The sequence below is a fragment of the Callospermophilus lateralis genome, chromosome 11, assembly GCF_048772815.1.
Source record: "Callospermophilus lateralis isolate mCalLat2 chromosome 11, mCalLat2.hap1, whole genome shotgun sequence".
Taxonomy (NCBI): domain Eukaryota; kingdom Metazoa; phylum Chordata; class Mammalia; order Rodentia; family Sciuridae; genus Callospermophilus; species Callospermophilus lateralis.
The window spans coordinates 59,947,640-59,969,192 of record NC_135315.1 but is presented as its reverse complement, the minus strand read 5'-3'; the positions used below and the strand labels follow the sequence as shown (position 1 = coordinate 59,969,192).

The window sequence follows — 21,553 nt, the reverse complement described above, 5'->3', positions numbered from 1 at the left end:
CTAAATCTCAATTTCCTTTTCTGAAGATTAATGAGATCATGCACATAAAGCATTCAACAAATATTTACATGGTGCCTGATGCATAGTAATTAAGTGCTCATTAAAATTATGGTTATCTTGTATTCTTTCCATAAAGTACTAAAGCAGTTCATGATCTACAAAAAGATTTAAGGAACACACCTTAGTAGGAGAACCAATGATTGTTGGTAAAGGAGTTTTAAAGAACCAATCAGAACTCCGTGGAGAAGATCCCATATGCTTGGTGGGAGATGTTCCAAGGCTGCCAGGCCGACTGGGCTGAGGTGAGTAGTTGTATCCAGCCCCAGTATGGGATGGGCACACAGGGTCAGAGTGCTGTTTTCTTAGCTTCTGTTTATTCTGATAGATGTCAGTAAGGGTAGGGGCGCTCTGCAGTCTAGCACCCAATAAGAGAGACTGTGGTGATTGAGCCTGTGGCACTGGAGAACCTACCAAGAAAATGAATGAAAAGGTTAACCAATAGTGAAGTATACAGCAAAAACTTAGGAAACAAGAGGGCAAGTTTTAAAATGAGAATTCTGATGAATATCTTATTCTTTTTAAAGTATTTTTAGTTGTAGATGGGACACAATAGTTTTATTTATTTATTTTTATGTTGTGCTAATAATCAAACACAGTGCCTCACACGTACTAGGCAAGTGCTCTATCTCGGAGATACATGCCGGGCACGAGATGAAATATATTGATGATGAATATATGAGCTATTTTTGTCAAGAGCTAACAACTCAGATTAATGCAAGGTCTAAAGGGATTATGTAGTAAATTGTTAAAGTTAATGAAAACAACAAAAGGCAACATTGAATTTCTGTTCTTGTTTTTTTTTTGTTTGTTTGTTTTGTTTTGTTTTTTTGGTACTGGGGATTGAACTCAGGGGCACTCAACCTCTAAGCCACATCCCCAGCCCTATTTTGTATTTTCTTTAGAGACAGGGTCTCACTGAGTTGCTTAGTGCCTTGCTAAGTTGCTGAGACTGGCTTTGAACTCGAAATCCTTCTGCCTCCTGAGCCTATGGGATCACAGGTATATGCCACAGCACCTGGTTATTGGTTCTTTTTAGTTATCTATAATGATTCATTTTAACATAATTTTAAACACAGAATATAATTTGCTCTAATTCAGTCTCCAGTGCTTCCCTTTTCCTTCCTCTCCTTCCTGCCCTGTTTCCTTCCCTCTATTCTATTGATCTTTCTCCTATTATTATTTTTTTAATTAGTGTCTTGTGGATTCACTGTGGTATATTCATATACGTACATAGGAAAGTTAGGTCCGATTCATTCCACTGTCCTTCCCCTATCCCATCCCTCTCCCTCCCTCTCAATCCCCTTCCTAAATCCCATGATCTTCTGTTTTGATGGAATTCCCACCTCCCATCTTTTAATTTCCCCCTTTTTTTTTTGATTAACTTCCACATATCAGAAAAAAAAAAAACATTCACCCTTTAATTTTCTGAATCTACTTTATTTCATTTAGCATGATAATCTCCAGTTCCATCTATTTACCAGCAAATGCCATAATAAAATTTCACTTTCTAAATTATCATCTGTGTAACAATGACCAAAATTTATCTAATTGTCTAATTCCTTAGACTATTTTCTTTATTTTTTTAATATATATGTTTCTATGGCTTTATTTTATTTATTTATTTTTTATGTGGTGCTGAGGATCGAACCCTGTGCTAGGCAAGCACTCAAGATTCTAAAAATCAGGATAGCATTGGAAATATTTCTTACCAATGCTGTCCTTTTGATAAGGCTAGAAATACAAAATAAGTCCATTCATAATAAAATTCAAATTTCTAATATACCAAATGTATTTTCCTACCTGAAGAGTTTCTACTTCTGGATTCATGGCCCTGAGAATGTCCACAACAGCACTGACTAAACTGCTCAGGAATGGTACCAACTATGAAGTGAGACATGGAGAAAAGAAGAATAAATTATTCAAAAAACTAATTAAGAATGGAAAAAGGCAATGCATGCAAAAATTGCTTGGTACATAATTTGCAAAAATTATCAAAAATTTAGTTGAACCAGTACTTACTGAATAACCAATATGCTAGGCAGTAGGTAAGCTAAGATAAAAAGTACCATATACATCCATCCTTGAAACAAAATCATTAGGAAAAAAGTCTAAATAAATAAATAAATGTCTATATAGACATGTAACAGTTTATACAAAGTGCTTGGGGATTGTGGAGCTGCAGGACACAGATGACAGCCCAGCAGCTGTCCCTATGGATTCACATTTGTCTGAAGCCAGGCTTCCCCCAGGGGTCAACAACTGATTCAGGCATGTTGAGAGTGGGTCATACAATTCCTCTGACAGACCAGTGCTTAGGGTTACTCCCATAGTAATGGTTAAAACTTTCTTAGACCTATGCTATAGTCTCAGACTTTTCTTGCCTTATTGTCTCCCTTATTACCCTCCTTTCCCAGGTGTCAGACCTGAATCTTGGTCTGAGGAACCTCCCTGGCTCCCTACTTCCCTCAGCCTCTTACATACCTAATACCTTCTTTACATCCACCTTCCTGAAAACCCAAACTGACACAGAGGGAGAATCAGGGACAGTACCAGGGAATTTAAACAGACAAGAGACATATCTATAACAAGAAGGAGCAATGTCCAGGTGATAAAGCAATAAGCAGAGATTAGATACTAAGGACCTTTTCACTGACATGCAAGGATAATCTTTGTCTTTGGAGACCCTGGAGTGCCAAGATTTTGTTTAAAGATTTTTCAGCTGAAATCATTGCAACAAGTGATAAGGCAATTTAAACATTACACACACACACACACACACACCACACACCACACACACACACATCATCTTAGGGTTCCTGGGGGACTACCTACAACCCTGCTCTGTCTACTAAGATTTCAGCAGCTTTAACTATAGATGGGGCTCCTCTGTACCATCTGTTCTTCCCACTACCACATGGTGTTTCTCACAGATACTGCCCTCCGTGGCTTTGTTCTCACACATTTTCTGAGTTTGAGCATTTTGACTCTTACATTTCACTATTTGGTCTCTTTGGTTTTCGGCTTGGTAGGGTTTCTTTTGTTGCTTTGTTTAAGGTTCTTTATGTTTCCAAAATCATTTTCTAGGCAAAATGGGGAGATATGTAACAAAGCTGCTACTATACTCCTATTAGAGCTGGAAGATATGTAGTGAATGTGACTCAGAGATGCAATGTTAATTCTCATGCGTCTGAGCAATAAGAAAGATAGGCATTTTATGCACTTTAATCTAAAGTTTCTAACATTGTATTTGGATGCCAAAGCCAATGTGGATGCTTTTGACATGTAAAATTAATTTATATTATTATATTTTCAACATCAATCCTAACAGATTTATGTAGAGATTCTCAAGGAGGAACTGGAAATAGGGTAGTGCAGGAGGGATGGCCTCAAATCAGCTCAGAATCACTGCCATGATGAATCAATGTCCCTAAAAATAATATTTCATACCAAATTTGTTACAGAGAAGATTAAAAAACAATTGCTTTAAACTCTCCTTACCCAAAGGGGAAGGTGAATAAGGCCTAGAAGACCCAATAGACAGTCTTCGTCCAACTGTCTGAGCTGTGTCTGCTGGTGCAGGGGAGCCAGATCCCAACCGGAGGAAGCCCATGGGGCTGGTGTTAGACCTTCGTACCACAGCAGATCTAAAGAGAAAAAGAGAATTATTCCTTCTCTGGCAGGTTCTAGGATTTCTTCTTTATTTCTGTTTTTTTTCCCCTCCCTGAAATTTTCTAACAATAAGCCACAAAGAAGAGCTTTTAAAAACAGATAACAGTCACATGGAACAAATATAAAATGATATAAGGTAAAGTCTACCTATCCCCACTGATAAATTCTAAATATTTTCTCAATCTACTGGAAAGGTTACCATTGTTTTTATAGGGTATCTTTCCTGAGTTCCTTAATGTACACACAAGACTTTCACCTTGTTTCAACACCAAAGGTGATATATTACATACCAATTATTTTCTTTTTTGGGTGGGGGGCAGTTACCAGAGATTGAACTCAAGGGCACTGGACCACTGAGCCATGTCCTCAGCCCTATTTTGTATTTTATTTAGAGACAGGGTCTCATTGATTTGCTTAGCACATCACTGTAGCTGAGGCTGGCTTTGAACTCACAATCCTCCTGCCTCAGCCTCCCAAAGCGCTGGGATTACAGGCGTGTACCACCGCACCTGGCTACCAATTATTTTCAATCTTCTGGGTCTTAGGTCCAAAGATCCCAGAGCATTTTGTTTACGTAACCTTATGTATTGATCTTAATGTATTCAAAATAAAATTCAGAAATTTAAAATTTTATAAATTCACTAAAAATAATTAACATTACATTTAACATAATATTATGAAAATATGTATATTTCCAAAACAAATTAGCATGTCATTATTATACATTTCTGCAAATCTCTAATATCTGGTTTAACAGAAGACATTTGGATTCTCACAACTGATTCTGCAGTCTGTTACACAATATGTCATTCTAAGGTAGGTTTTCCATGAAGAAGATCCAGCCTAACACACATATGTACAGAAAAAGGAAGGAGTATTTCAGTCTTTTCAAATCAATGATACTCTTCTTTTTGATACTAAACCAAACCTCAATAAGTGTTGGTTTTATCTAAAAGATTAGTTTGGTTGCAATGTAGAATCTGAAACTATCTCCTTGAACTTTTTTTTTTTTTTTTAACAAGGGATTGAACCCAGGGGCACTTAACCACTGAGCCACATCTCTAGCCCTTCTTTATATTTTATTTAGAAACAGGGTCTTGCTGAGTTGCTTAGGGCCTAAGTTGTTGAGGCTGGCTTTGAACTTGTGATCCTCCTGCCTCAGCTTCCTGAGCTGCTGGGATTACAGGTGTTATGGGACAAATTATATGTGCCTTGACCAGACAAAATCCATTTTACCCCAAGACTCCATTTAATATAAGAAATGCTTCTCCTATGAGAAAACACTGCCTCTGCCACCTCCTGCTGAGCACACACATAGCAATGTATGGCAGTTAAAAAAATTTTATGTATTATTAAGAAATGCATTTCTAAGATGTTCTTTTTTTGTTCCCATTTTTCTTGGGCCGTGTTCTATACCCTGAACTGGATCATTCAAACCTACTTCCTAGGCTGCTATGATGTTGACTTACTGGTAGCTTGTAGGTTTTGGCTATAAAGAAGATACCCTGCCTTGTGCAAGGGGTCAAGGGGAGCAAAGTCGACTTGGGTCACTGTCCCTTGGCCTGCAAGCGAATAAAGTTCCATGTCCTGCTTCAAGACTGACTCGGTGATTTATTTCAAACATACCACAACATTTAGTCAGGGTTATGGCTTCCAGGCACACAGGGATTTAGAGGCGCCCTCCTTTCTAGTTGTGGGATCTCTTGGTCTTCTGAGGGTCTAGGCTTTCTGTAGTGACCGATTTGAGCCTGCCCATGAGGGAGGATGTGCAACTGCATGTGTTTGGAGGTACCTCATCTGTTCTCTCTTTCTGATGTTTCGCAGGGTGGATGAAGAGATCCAGGGCTGTGACCCAGAGGGCCGATAAACAGACTGTGATCTTCATGGTCTGACATCTGGGTATTGGAGGAAAGAGTCTCTTATCCATGCTCTGTCTCTTACCTAAATCCAGAGAGCCAGTAAATAGACCATGGTGACAGTCTGGTGTCTGGGGGATGGAAGACAGGATATTGGTCTTTTGTCCATGTCTGTCTCTGTTCGTCCACATCTGTTTCTTGTTTGTTCATGAATTTCTGCCGATTGTTTTAATTGTTAGCCTTGTCATGGGAAACCTAATCCAAACCTGGCCTGATTACCAACTGAGAAAAAAATGGTTAAAAAGCCCTAGCTCACTAAAGCTTACATTGGAAAGTGAACAACTGCTGAAAGACTCAGCAGGGGACCAATCTGAAAACTTCTCCCTGGCTACAGCTCAGGGAGAAAAATGATTTCAGAGTTGTCTTTCTCTGTCACTCTCTTTCTCACTCTCTCATGATAAAATAATTAACGGCCATATCATTTTGTCTAGGAAAAAACTCTCATGCCTACATTTGGCTTTTGTCTCTTAGTCAACCCCAGATATTCACAGAAAACTCCAAAACCTTAAAGGATTTGCAGTCATGAATACCTCTCAACTATTAGAGGCGGCCCAAAGGTTTTTCAACAATCATGACAGCCCAGCTGATAAAGCTGCACAACACCAGGATAAAAAATTTGGTGGCTGCTGTCCAAGAGACCAGACAAACCAGTTTAGAATCAGATTTAAAAGAGAGAGGGGAGGGGGGAGGGGGAGGGGGAGAGGGGGAGGGGGAGGGGGAGGGGGGAAGGGGAGGGGGGAGGGATACTTCTGGGCCCCTATGAGTCCACAAGCCCTCATTTCTTTTCTCGAACTCTTTTCACCTCTGATGAGCAAGACCACAGAGGACAGAGGCCTGGTAGGCTTTTAAAATTCTGTATTTTTTGAGCTCATAATTTTGATCCAGCATGCCTAGGTTAATGTGTTTTTCTGATCAGACCTAAAAAGTTCTTTTTTACATTCTGCTTCATTCAGAGGCCAATTTTTTTTTTTTTTCCAGATTTGGTATATCCATTGTACAGAATAGGCACAATGCCTAAATCCAACAGAAATGTTTTATTTTGAAATCCTACAAAAAATAGATAAATGCACTCTGTCATAAATCATATTCATCTTCATACCAACCCAGTAGCAAAATGTAACTTTTAAGCCTCTTTGCACAGGAAGGAGCCCATGAAGAAAGAATAAAGTGTCTAAAACTTTCTAAAGTCATAGGCCAATTTACAAGGGTTAGCTCTCAATCTAATAGGTTGGTGTGAGTATACTATGCATACAACCAGAGATATGAAAAATTGAGCTCTATATAGGTAAAAATTGTAAGGCATTCCACTGTTATGTATAAATTTAAAAATTAATTAATTAAATCAAAAAAATAAGTTACAAGGCCTTTGTTTGTTTTGTGTGTGTATATATATATACCAGTTAATTGTCATGTCTACATGTGTTTAGAAAATATAAAAGGGTTTAAAATTGCTTTGTGCCATCATTGGGAAAAAGGTAATTAAGAGTTAAAAGTCCCAACAGGTATAAACAAATAAAAGTCAAGATATCTTTAAAGTTACTAACTCACAGTTTGTATTTTTTTTTTCTTGATGGTCAAACAACTGATAAATTGTTGATGTCTACAAAATGTCTAATATCCATTGTTTCTAGGATTTTTCTTCAATAAGGAAGAGATGGCTGATGCTGTTCAACACTTGTCTGATATCTTGGTTTTTAAAAATAAGTAAATTAGACTTGATAAACCTGAGATTAATCATAAATGTATTTGTTAAAAACATCTGATTAATTTACAAAGTTAAAATACTGTTACTCTTAATTCCTTAAATTCCATAGGGTAATATAATTAAATATTATTGGTATTTTCACAAACTGATAATAAAAAAATGTTCTAGGTATTAAAATATATTTAATAAAATATGGGAAAAAAACACTTCTAGGTAAGAAAGTCTTTATGTGGTAAAAATAAAGTTGTAATACATCTACATAAACAAGAGAGTCTAATTAAGTGATAAAAAGATCTGTATAAATAAAAGGCAAATTAAAAAAAAAAGTTTATGTGTAACTAAGTTGATTATAAGTAACACAAATCAGTTAAAGCTCCAGATTTTCCCCCAAGATCAAATATTAATGTACTAATATAAACCAAAGTTTAATCTATCTGTTAAAATAACAAGAATTTCTTAAAACATTAATTTACTCCTAACATTGTGTTTGTTATATTTCATTCTCTAGAGCAACTAGTCTGAAAAAATTGGGGTTTGTACAACTCTGATTAAACAACAACTATTATTTTAGAATATTATACATTATCTTTAAAAGCTAAACTAGGTTAATAAAAAACATCAATGTAATTATGATGCTATTAATCTTCTTTACATATTTAATGTATTCATATCTTCCAGGTATACACGTCTTTAAAATAAAATGTTTAAAAGAGCATTTGGGAGCATTTATAAAATGGTATCTAAGAAAGAGGCAAAGATCAGTGGTTGAGTGCTCACCTTGCACATATGAGGCACTAGGTTTAAACCTCAGCACCACATAAAAATGAAATAAAGATATTGTGTACACCTACAACTAAAAAATAAATATTTTTTTTAAAAGAGCATTTTATCAAGCTGGTGTTCTCCAAACTGAAGTAGTCTGTAATGGTAATTTTTTTTTAATTAATTTTTATTGTTGGTTGTTCAAAACATGTAATGGTAATTTTAGGCTTATAAAAATAACAAGTTTAACTGGATATTTATTTATATCACTTAATATTCTGTAATCAATGGGATATAAAAAATTAAAAGGTATTTTCAAAAGACAATGAGAGATTGATCTGTTTAAAGGTAAAAAATGTAAAACAAAAATATTTTGCCACTTTTCCACACAAAAGAAAAACTTAAAAGCTCTCTCAGCCTTTGATTCATGTTTTAAATATAATGTTATATTGTGTTAACTAACATTTATATAGACTCAGGAAACAATATTATGTAAACTTTATAAAATGGATCTAAGAAAGAGGCAGGCAAAGATCAACTTCAGAACTAGAACGCTTCACCTAAGATTTGTGAAGAACCCCACCTTACCTGAGTAAAGATTCTGCCTCCCACCTTACTACATGTTAGAATGGCTTCAAAATAGGCCAGGCTTCAGCTCATTTAAAGTTATATTCAAAAGATTGATATTTATTGTAAAAATTATTGTGATCTCAAACAGGGGATATAACATATAACCAGCCAAGGTTCAAGATTGTATACAAACTAAATATGTTTTTACTCTTGTTAATTTCATTTTAAATTTTCCTTGCAAACTTTAACTGCTATCTGCTAATGCCTTACCTAAGTTAATATGAGATATTAGCCCATCATCTATAGACAGTATATAATGCTAACTTCCAGTACTTATACAGACCCCAATTAAATAAAAGGGGTAAAAATGACTGTAAAGTTTTAAACATTAAATTTAAAGCCCAGTATTCATACGTTAAGACTTGTAGGACTGGCTTGCTGGATGTTTAAGACCAAGGCTTAAAGATTAAGGTTAAAATAAAAAGGGCCAACAAAACCATTATTTGGCTCTTGCCCTCTGAGTCAGCTTGAAACCAGGGGACAAAGGAACTTCTCACCAACTCTGGGTCACATGAACCTCCCAGTCAGGGAGATTACTGGGACCCTAAAAAAGAAAGCTAATCAGTGCCCATACAGCAAAAGAGGAGGATAACTGGAAAATGCAGACATCCCTGACGCTTCCAAGGGAAGCCACATGGTCAGCAAAACCTTGAGTTATCCTGGTGGATGGCACTAGCAGAACTAAAGGCTGCTCATAACTTCCCCAGAGAGTGACCCACAAGGGAACAAGTAACCCCCAAGGAACAAGGTTAATTTGACCAGCTTCATCTTAAGCATCTAACAAAAAACAGTTAAAACCAAAACACAGCCATTCCTGGACACTTATAAAACTACAGTTATCTTAATGTAACTTAGAATGTACACTTGGGTTAGCCCCCACAAGAATAAATGAGACTGGAGGTGACAAAAGAGATTCTTAGGCAGGAGTGCCTGATAACTATCAAAAGAAACTGCCAGAGTCAGGAGTTTTTAGTCAGTTTAAACCCTACAGATCTTTCCAACCTCCTACACAGATAGGCTTAATCAATGTTTGCTAGTATAATTATCTACCCCTAAGTAACAAAGATAAGGGACCCCTATTAACCAAACAGGTTGTGACAATACAATATTTTACAAAAATCAGATGACATTAAGCAATTTAACCAAATGTTGTGTTTACTTTCCTGATAACTCTGGCAATGTTAAAGATTTACTTCCCAAATAAAGGCCATGTTAGGCTTTGTTAGGCCTTGTTATGGGAACAACTTCTCAGCTCTTCCACCTCCTAAGGAAGAGATTATTGATTTCTAACATCTTTGTGATATTCATTGACATGTTCCAGATGCCCCAACATTTATTTTGTATTAATCTCATTTCAGTACTAATGTCTTTTTGTTTCTCTCTCATAGAAGCATCCACCCCTAGATGACTTTACAACCTGTTCTTCCTGAACCAGACTTTTAGCGTGGACCCCTTGACTGAACTGATTTCTAAAAGGGGACTCCAAACTGATTGCCCCACCCCACATCACCCTCTCTCAGCTCAAAGCAGCAAGAGCAGTCATCGCCCTTTTCTCTACAGCATGAAAAATTCCCTAAAATTAGGAAAAGTAGACAAAAGAAAACAAAAATTAGAGTCAGTCAGTGTAGATATGTAATCAGATCAGATCACAAAAATAGAGGCCAGTTTGAATCCAAAAATTTAGAAATTGCCTCTGGGGGATTAAAATGTTAATGCTTCCAGAGCCTTTCCTCCACACTTACCAAGATAATCTGCTCCTGTTGCTAAGTCTCTACAATAGGTTCAACTTAAAGCTCATAAATTCTTTTGAGAAAATCAGCCCCAAGAGACTACGTATCTCCAACAACCATTCTAGCCAGAAGACTAGTCTACATCAAACGGTTCCAAAAAAGAAGAACTAACATCCAGCTGGAGGGGACCTTATTCAGACACTACCCTGAAGGACTCATAGCATGGATTCACACCTGAGTCAAGACAACAAAAATGTCTCCTGCAGAAGATGGACAGCCCTCTGAGACCCCAACCACCCTCTAAAGATAAAACTAAAAAAAAAAAAAAAATGTTAATCATGTTTTTCCTCTTGTTCAGATTATGTTACAAGGCCCAAACTGCTAAAACAACATATTTTGTTAATCAATATATATATATATGTGTGGCCATTATAATCCCTTACATAATCAGAAGGTAAATCAAGGGTTTGATTTTTTTCCAGAAAAGGGGAAAATGCTATGTATGCCTTGACCAGACAAACTCCTTTTTACCCTGAGACTCCATTTCATGTAAGAAATGCTTCTCCCATGAGAAAATCCCACCTCTGCCACCTCCTGCTGAGCACACCCTGTCTGACAATGCAGGGTGGTTAAAAAATGTTTCTGTTATTCTTATACAATGTATTATTAAGAAATGCATTTCGGGCTGGGGTTGTGGCTCAGTGACAAAACAGTTGCCTCACACATGTAAGGCTCTTGGGTCCAAACCTCAGCATTACATAAAAACAGACAAAATAAAGATATTGTGTCCATGTATAACTAAAATATATTTTTAAAAAGAAAGAAATGCATTTGTAAGATGTTCCTTTTTAATTCCCATTTTTCCTAGGCAGTGTACTGTACCCTGAACTGAATCATTCAGACCCACTTCCTGGGTTGCTATGTTTTGACTTACTGGTAGCTTGAGGATTTTGACTGTAAAAGAGATACCCTGCCTTCTGCAAAGGGTCAAGGTGGGCAAAGTCAATTTGGTCACTTGGCATACCAGTGAATAAAGTCCCATGTCCTGATTCAGGACTGCCAGTGATTCATTTCAATGTGTTACAACACAGGAATGCGGGCCACCATACCCAGCCTCCGTGAACTCTTGCACTGTTACATTAAACTTCATTGTTCTGCAAAATATCTTTTACTGAACCTTTTATCTGTTCAATGATTTTTTTAACATTCATCATTTGGATAATAATGGTTCGTTTAATTATGCAGATATTCCAAATATTTAACATATAATGTCAAAAAGTCACATTCATACTAAAATGTCACCATCAATGTTAACAGAAATGTCTGGCAAGACTCTTCTGATCTTCAAGATCACAGGGGTTAATGTAAGTTTTCCAAAACTCTACTTTTTTACTTGAATGCTCCAATTTTATCATCGACATTTATTGTCACTTATGCCACTACATGGCACATGCCTGTAATCCCAGCAACTCAGGAAACTGAGGCAGGAGACTCACAAGTTGAGGCCAGCCTGAGTAATTTAAGACCCTGTCTCAAAGTGAAAAACAGAAAGGACTGGCATAGCTCTGTGGTAGGGTATCCCCAAGTTTAATCCCTAATATCACCAAAAATTTTTAAAAGACATTTATTGTCACTTGTTTTCTCCAAAGTAATAAAACTTAGTTTGTTTACAAAACAACTGCTAGAAACATATCATAGTTTGTCAGTCATTCATTGGAGTAAAAAGAGTGCTATATTTAAAAAGTGATTATTTAGCTTACAATCATACCAGTGCTTTTCCTAAAACTATTGTAATAGCAAAAGTGCTTTATATGCACATTCTATTCAATGATTGTGATTTTCAATGAGAAATAATTTAGTCCTTTAATAATTTGTCAAGGACATTCCTTTATAACACAAGTATGTGGTGGTAAAGAGCCTAAAGACTGACAGTACAGTTGAGTGTCATCACCCTGGTTCAAGTTAAGGCACCAGCAGTATTACTCATCTTTGTTTTCTGCATCATCAGTCCATGTATCATGCAGTGAAAAAAAGGAAACAATGTCCTAGCACTATTATGAAAACACTTTTAACCTCATGGGTCACTGCTTGATACTATACTATAGTAATTTTTCTGCCTCAATACAGAGCTTCCTTACCCTTTTGGAACAGAAGATGCATAGGATTCCATTGTCTTAGATGAATTATAGCAAATCAGTGAGCAGTTGGTGGGCAGTTGGCTTCTTTTTCATTCTTTGCTATCATAACAGTTAATAACTTTTTATATATACAATTTTATATTCATAGGCTATATATCTAGAATATGTAACTGACTAGGTACATGTATATGTACAATAAGCTATCAGAAGTTGAAGTGCTAATTCTTCCACTCTACTTGAATTCTCTGAGATTCAGGTCTCACTGGGGCTAGAGGCATAATGATTCTTATTCTGCCAGAATCCTTGATAACATGCACATTTACATCTGCCTGCTAAAGCAGGAACCCTTCCTCAGTTCTCTTCATTTCCAAAAAATTTACTGGAAACTGTCACCAATAAATTTTTTTTTCTTATTTTGCTTAATTTTGTGGACTCATACTTTGTTATTCTTTTACTATCATCTTAATGGGGTCTCAAAATGGGAAATAAACAATATATAAATAATTTACTGCAATTTGGGATTTCATTTTTTAATAAGCTCTTTCTCAAATTCTCAAAAGTAATTATACCTGTGGGCAAATATATTTATATATTTGAAACTAACAGATTTTCAGTAAGAAAAATAAAAGGTTTTTAAAAAAACAAATTTTAAAAAAGGAATCCAGACACTTCCTTACCTTGGAGAACCATGTGGATTTGTGCCAGAGCTGGCAGTAGATGTTAGATTCTGTTCAATGCGTTGATAATTCCTTATTTGAGTAGGAACTGGAATTGGGGCTGTTTCACTGTGAGGTGACACGGTTGGTTGACACTGCCTGCCACCATAATTTATCAAAAAAGGAAAGAAGTATCAGAAAGACTGCTTTTCTTTCATTTGACCTGTCAGTGATAGAAAATTCTAGAAAGAGCCAAAATGATCACTTCTGTGTGTGAACAAGAAATAATCTTGTTAAAAATTTAAAAATCCAATACACATCCACACCAACATCCACACATATATACATCTTCATCTATAACTCTCTTGGCATTCATGTGCACATTAAGAACTAAGAATTCTATCACAAAACTGGGGAGAAATTCCCTTACAACAGGCAAAGTCAGCAAGATTTTCATCCACAGTGTGCTTTTCATTAACACATGAAAGGAAAAAAATTCTATGAATAAGAATTCAAGAGCAGAAATGACTGGAATGTTTACAAGTCATGCATGGAGTAAACATTCTCAAGGAACTCTTCTTAAAGACTGAAAATATTGAATAACTCTCAAAACATAGAACTACCAAGAAGTCCACATTTTATAACTTTCAAAGCATAGAGATGATCTGAGGTCTACATTTAACTGTCAGTTATTTGGTTTCTTTAATAGCTTCTTACTTTTCATAAATTCAGAAATAGTATGTCCTCAGACGACTTTCAACTTGTTTTACAACATATCCACAAATATATTAAGAATATATACTGGGCCTTAAGAAAGATGATTTATTTCATTCTTCTATCCTACAATTCTAAAAAAGAGACATGCATCTCACTTTTTCTCAATTATAATTCAGACATAACGAGATTAAGCTGGGCATAGTAGTGCATGCTATAATCCCAGCAATTCGAAAGGCTGAGAAAGGAGAATTGCAAGTTCAAGACCAGACTCAGGAACTCAGAAAAACCCTGTCTCAAATTTAAAAATAAAAATGACAGCCAAGTGTACTTCCAAGTACCGACAAATTAAAAAACTATATATATATATTAATATATATATACATATACACACATACCACAATCACACAGCTGTCATTCAAACAAACAATATGGTTATTTTCTGAAGTATTATTTTAAAACTTTTTGAACCATTAAAAAGTATTTTATATTGAAAACAATTTCATCTGTAGCACAGATGTTAGTTGTTTTTCAATATTTATTTACCCATTATTTCTTATTAATAGAACTCAGAATGTATTGATGTGTTATGTATCTAGTTAAATGACATCATATCCCTAACTCCCTTATAGCCAAGGGTAGCCATATGTTTCTTAGCCAATGAGATGCAAATGGAAGTATTTTGTGCATTATTCCTTCTTCCTGCCCAGAATGTGAGTATGCTTGCTGGAGCTTTAGCAGCTACCTTGGAACCACAAAGAAAAGGTCAAGAGAACTCAAGATATTTAACTCAAGATATTCTCTTTCACAGAAACAAAGGCAACAACTATTGATCTTGGCTTTTTTATTTATTTTTTTTTAGTAATATACAACACCAGGATACACCCTGAAATTATCACAAAAGCATGGAATACAATCCACTCCAACTCAGTCCCCAGTACTTCTCACCCACATCTAGCTCCCCTCCCTCCACTCAATGGATCCCTCTTTAATCCATTTACTTTTTTTTTTTTTTTAATTAGTGTCCTGTGAATACACCCTATGCTGGGACCCACTGTGCACATCCATGCACATAAAAAAGTTCATCAGATTCATTCCACTGTACTTCACTTTTCTTTTCCCTTCTTTCTCCCATTGCCTGCTCTACTTATCTTTCCTCTATTTTGATGAAATTCTCTCTCCCCTTTTTTTTCTTAATTCCCATCCCCTCTTTTCATTTTGGATTAACTTCAACATATTACAGAAAACATTCAACCTTTCAAGTTTTGGGAACTGGCTTATTACACTTAAGGTCATGATGTCATTCTTCATTATGGGTGTATTCCATTGTGCATATGCATCACATTTTCTTTATCCATTCATCTGTTGAAGGGCACCTAGGTTGGTTCCATAGCTTGGCTATTATGAATTGTGTGACTAAACATTGATGTGGCTGCATCACTGTAATATACTAATTTCTAATCTTTTGGATATATACGGAGGAGTGGGATAGCTGGGTCATATGGTGGTTCCATTCCTAGTTTTTTGAGGATTCTCCATATTTCTGTCCAGGGTGGCTGTACTAATTTGCAGTCCTCACAAACAATGTATACCTTTTTCCCCACATTCTTCACAACATTATTTGTAATTGCCATTCTGGCTGGAGTGAGATGAAATCTCAATGTAGTTTTGATTTGCATTTTCCTAACTGCTAGAGATGTTAAACATTTTTTCATGTATTTATTGACCATTTATATTTCTTCTTTTGAGAATTATTTATTTTCTATTGCGGGGAGTTACCGGGCATTGAACTCAGGGGCACTCAACCATTGAGCCACATCCCCAGCTCTATTTTGTATTTTATTTAGAGACAGGATCTCACTGAATTGCTTAGTGCCTCGCCATTGCTGAGGCTAGCTTTGAACTCACCATCCTCCTGTCTCAGCCTCCCAAACCACTGGGATTACAGGCATGTGCCACTGGGCCTGGTTCTTTTCCATTTATTGATTGGGTTACTTGTTTTTTTGGTGTTGAGTTATTTGTACATTCTGGATATTAATGCCCTATTTGAGGAGCAGTTGGCAAAGATCTTCTCCCATTCTGTAGGGTCTCCCTTCACACTCGTTTCCTTTGCTGTGCAGAAGTGTTTTAATTTGATGCCATCCCACTTATTATTTTTTTTTTAAAGAGAGTGTGTGTGTGTGTGTGTGTGAGAGAGAGAGAGAGAGGATTTTTTAAATATTTTTTTTTTTTTTTTTTAGTTTTCGGCAGGCACAACATCTTTGTTTGTATGTGGTGCTGAGGATCAAACCTGGGCTGCATGCATGCCAGGTGAGCGCACTACCACTTGAGCCACATCCCCAGCCCCCCACTTATTTTTTACTTCACTTCTTGCTCTTCGGTAAGTCTTCTTAAGGAAGCTAGTTCCTGTACCAACATGTGGGAGAGTTGGACCTACATTTTCTTCTAGCAGTTACAGGGTTTTTGGTATAATTCCTTGGTGTTTGCAGGGTGAGAGAGAGGAGTCAAATTTCATTCTTCTACATATGGATTTCCAGTTTTCCTAGCACCATTTGTATAAAAGGCTACCTTTTCTCCAACATACATTTTTATGTGGATTTCTTTCCATGTTTTCTGCTCTATTTCATTGTTCTTCATGTGTATTTTCTTGTCAGTACCATGCTGTTTTTGTTACTATAGTTTGTAGTATCGTTTAAGGTCCAGTATTGAGATAAGTCCTACTTTGCTTTTCCAAAGACTACTTTGTCTATTCTGGGTTTCTTATTTTTCCAAATGAATTTCAGAACTGTTTTTTCCAGTTCTGTGAAGAATATCATTGGAATCCAGACCAGGATTGCATTAAATCTGCATAGTGCTTTTGGTAGTCTGACCATTTTGACAATATTAATTCTGCCTCTCCAAGAACATGGGAGGACTTTTTCATCTATTAAGACCTTCTTCAATTTCTTTCTTTAGTGTTCTATAGTTTTCATTGTAGAGGCTCTTCACCTTTTTTTTTTATTGATTCCCCCTTTTTTTGAGGCTACTGTGAATGGGATAGTTGTCCTAATTTCTTCTTCAGCAGATTCATCATTTAAGTATAGGAACATGATTGATTTATGAGTAATGATTTTGTACCCTGCTACTTTCCTGAATACATTTATCAGTCTCAGAAGTCTTCGGGTGAAGGTTTTTTTGTTTTTTGTTTTTTGTTTTTTTTTGGGGGGAGAGGTGTCTTCTAAATATATGATCATGTCATCAGCAAATAGAGATGATTTGAGTTCTTTTCCTATTTGTACCCCTTTAATTTCCTTCTCTTGCCTGACTGCTCTGGCTAGAGTTTCAAGGACTACGTTGAATGGGATTGGTGGAAATGGGCATCCCTGTCTTGTTCCTGTTTTTAAAGGAAAAGCTTTTAAGTTTTTCTCCATTCAGTACTATGTTGGCCTTGGGGTTTGTCTTATATAGACTTTACAAATGTTGAGGTAAATCCCTCTATCCCTAGTTTTTCTAGCGTTTTAAACATTTATAAGTGCTGTACTTTGTCAAATGCTTTTTCTGCATCTACTGAGATCATTATGTGATACTTGACCTTGACTCTTTCATTTATTAATTTCTATATATTGAAGCAACCTTGCATCCCTGAAATGAAACCCACTTGATCATGATGCACTGTTTTTAATGTCATCTTGTATGTGGATTGAAAATATTTTATTAAGAATTTTTGCATCGGGCTGGGGATATAGCTCAGTTGGTTGAGTGCTTGCCTTGCATGCACAAGGCCCTGGGTTCAATCCCCAGTACCAAAAAAAGAAAAAAAAAAAAAGAATTTTTGCATCTATGTTCATCCAGGCTATTGGTTTAAAATTTTCTTTCCTCAAAGTGTCTTTGTCTGGTTTTGGCATCAGGGTGATACTGGCTTCATAGAATGGGTTTGGCAGAGTTCCATTCTTTTCTATTTCATGGAATAATTTGAGGATTGGTATTAGTTCTTCTTTAAAGGTCTGGTAGAATTCAGCTGAGAATCCACCAATCTTGAGCTTTTCTTTGTTGGAAGGCTTTTGATAGCCATTTCAATTTTGTTTTAGGGGACAGATGAGGCAAGACACCAAAGACAGCAAAAACCAGATTTATTTGGCTGCAGCCAAATTCAGAGGGCAAAGCTCTCGCTGTAATCAATAGCCCTGAACCCCAAGTTCAGGGAATTTCAGAACTTTATACCCAGTGTGAGAGGGGAAGGGGCTCAGAAGTTCACAATCTAAGAAGTTCACACAAAGGCAGCTTTTTCTTTTACTATTCTAGGCAAATTAACCCTTCAAGGACATTGCCTGAGAAGGGGAGAGCTTCTTCTCCCCTTTCTTCCCACTCCCTGCTAGCTATTACAGTGTTACATCTCCTCTTTGAAATGTAAACATTTCTGTTAAGCTCGGAAAGGCTAGAGGCCTCATTAAAAGAAACTGTTTCCCTTATCATATTTTGCATTTGTAAACACACTCTACAAACTATTATATATAGTTACTATACTACCATATATAATAGTTTGTTGATAGTTACTACACTAGATAGTCCATAAATGTTTATGAAAAAACTAGTAAAGAGATTTTCATTTACTTCTAAGAATTTTTTTCTCCCCTGATTTCTCTGCTATCCATTCATCATCACTAAACACTGTATTATTTAATCTCCAGGTATTAGAGTGGTTTCTATTTTTTATCTTATCATTGATTTCTAATTTCATTCCATTACAATCTGATAGAATGCAAGGTTATTATCTCTATTTTTTATATTTGATAAGATTTATTTTGTGACCTAAAATATGATCTATTTTAGAAAATGTTCCATGTGGCCAGGGTCTATTCAGGTTGGGTTATTTGGGTCTTTTTTGGTGTTTAGCTTTTTGAGTTCTGTATATACCCTAGAGATTAAGTGCTCTATCTGATATGTGAGGGGTAAAAACTTGCTCCCAAGATTAGGCTCTCTATTCACCTCACAGATTGTTTCTTTTGCTGAGAAGAAACTTTTTAGTTTGAATCCATCCCAAGTATTGAGACTTAGAAGAGATAATGCTAAGTGAAGTTAGTCAATCCCAAAAAACCAAATGCCAAATGTTTTCTCTGATATAAGAAGGCTGATTCATAGTGGGGTAGGGAGGGGAAGCATGGGAGGAATAGATGAACTCTAGATAGGGCAGAGGGGTGGGAAGGGAACGGAAGGGGCAGGGGTTAGAAAAGACGGTGGAATGTGATGAACATCATTATCCAAAATACATGTATGAAGACACAAATTGGTGTGAATATACTTCGTACACAACCAGAGATATGAAAAATTGTGCTCTATATGTATAATATGAATTGTAATGCGTAAAAAAAACTAAGAAAGAAAGCCACAAATAAATAAATAAATGGGATGGATTTAAACTAAAAAACTTCTTCTCAGCAAAGGAAACAATCAAGAATATGAACAGAGAGCCTAGAGAATGGGAGAAAATCTTTACCACATGCACCTCACATCAAGCATTAATCTCCAGGATATATAAAGAACTCAAAAAACTTAATGCCAAAAAAAACAAATAGCCCAATAGGCTAAGGAACTGATCGTACATTTCACAGAAGAAGAAGTACAACTAATCAACAAATATATGAAAAGATGGTACAACATCTTCAGCAATGCAAATCAAAACTAAGATTTCATCTTACCCCAGTCAGAATCGCAATTATCAACAATACAAACAACAATAAATGTTGGTGAGGATGTAGGGGGAAAAGTACACTCATACATTGCTGGTGGGAATGCAAATTGGTGCAACCATTATGGAAAACAGTATGGAAATTCCTCAAAAAACCTAGAATGGAACCACTATTTGACCCAGCTATCCCACTCCTCAGTTTATACCAAAGAACTTAAAATCAGCTTATTACAGTGATGCAGCCACATCAATGTTTACAGCAGCTCAACTCACTATACCTAAACTATGGAACCAACCTAGGTGCCCTTCAACTGATGAATGGACGAAGAAAATGTGGTATATATAAATTCGATGGAATATTACTCAATCTTAAGGAAGAATGAGATTATGGTATTTGCAGGTAAATGGATGGAGCTGGAGAATATCATGCTAAGTTTAATAAACCAATCCCAAAAAAACAATGGTCAAATATTTTCTCTGATATATGCATGCTAATTCACAATAAGGTAGGGGCTAGGGAAGAATAAAGTTACTTTAGATTATGTAGAGGGAATGAAGGGAGGGGAGGGGTTATGGGGTTAGGAATGAAAGTAGAATGAATCAGACATTATTACCCTATGTACATATATAACTACATGACAGGTGGGATTCTACATAATGTACAATCACAATAACGAGAAATTATACTCAGATGACATATGTATGGTATTAGCAAAGTGCATTCTACTTTCATGTATAACTAATTAGAATAAATAAATTTTTTTTAAAAACCACAGTGAGTTAACTGTGGGAGACCAACCTTACATGTGACTGAGTCACACTCCCCGGCTGGGTGTTGAGGCGCTCTGTCACAGAAATGTGGCAGAGCTTTCCCCACCCTTCTTGGGTGCGAGGGTCGGTGTTTCATGCATGAGTGTGTCTTGCTATAGCCCCATGGGTGAAGTTATGTTCACCTGTTCCTTTGTAATATAATCCCTTGACCTGTTTAGGATAGAATCTTCCATGGAAGTGCCTTGTGTGTGTCTCCTTCTCTTACTGTCCCTTCGGTGTGGCCTACCCATGACAATGGACATCATGAAGATAGACTCAGCCCCCTGAAACCTGACCCCTTGCCTCATTTAAATAGCTTTTCCTCAATAAAAGGGGTCAGCGCTTGCTCTCACTCTCTCTTTCTGCGGACCCTTAAGGTCAGAGGAGCCGTCACAGCGACACCAAAGAAAAAGGTAATTGTGTCTCTTATATGGTTATTTCGTGCAGCCCAGTTAGCCTAGTTTAACTGGAGTGACCCCTGAGCCTTTTAGTCGCTAGAACAGAAACCCAGCAGTTAACATCTCACCCAAAAAAGAATGATTATTGTCAAAAAGACATGTATTATCAAAAAACAAACAAACAAAAAAAAAAAACAATAAATGCTCGTAAGGATGTAAAGAAAAGGAACTCTTATATACTACTAGTGGAAATGTAAATTAGTAAAACCATTATAGAAAACAGCATGAAGTTTCTTTAAACAAATGTAATAGAACTACCATATGACCCAACAGTACCACTACTGGTTACATACCCAAAGGAAATGAAATCAGTACATCAAAGAGACATTTGCACTTGCACATTTACTGTAGCACTCACTATTCACAATAATCAAGAAACAGAATCAACCTAATGGTCCTTTGATATGTCACTGGATAAAGAAAATGCAGTACCATATACACAATGGGACATTATTCAGCCATCAAGAGATGAAATCCTGTCACTTATGGAAACAGATGGAACTGGAGGACATCACCTTAGGTGAAATAAGTTAGGCACAGGAAGACAAACACTGCATGTTCTCACTTACATGTGAAAACTAAAGGTGATCTCAAAAAGAAAACAAAAAGAAAGAGTAAGAGAACAGAATAGTGGTTACCC

General features: G+C 36.3%; 1 protein-coding gene across 1 annotated transcript in view; it reads right to left on the bottom strand.

Annotated features, from left to right (window-relative positions):
- Ulk2 (unc-51 like autophagy activating kinase 2) overlaps positions 1-21,553 on the bottom strand; it is a 102,757-nt gene that overhangs the window by 23,760 nt on the left and 57,444 nt on the right. Inside the window, exons 15-18 of the mRNA XM_076870209.1 lie at positions 13,288-13,425; positions 3,559-3,704; positions 1,861-1,941; positions 181-467 (exon numbers count right to left, since the gene is read on the bottom strand). Of these exons, the coding sequence (XP_076726324.1) occupies positions 181-467; positions 1,861-1,941; positions 3,559-3,704; positions 13,288-13,425 (652 nt within the window). The remainder of the gene's footprint in view (positions 1-180; positions 468-1,860; positions 1,942-3,558; positions 3,705-13,287; positions 13,426-21,553) is intronic.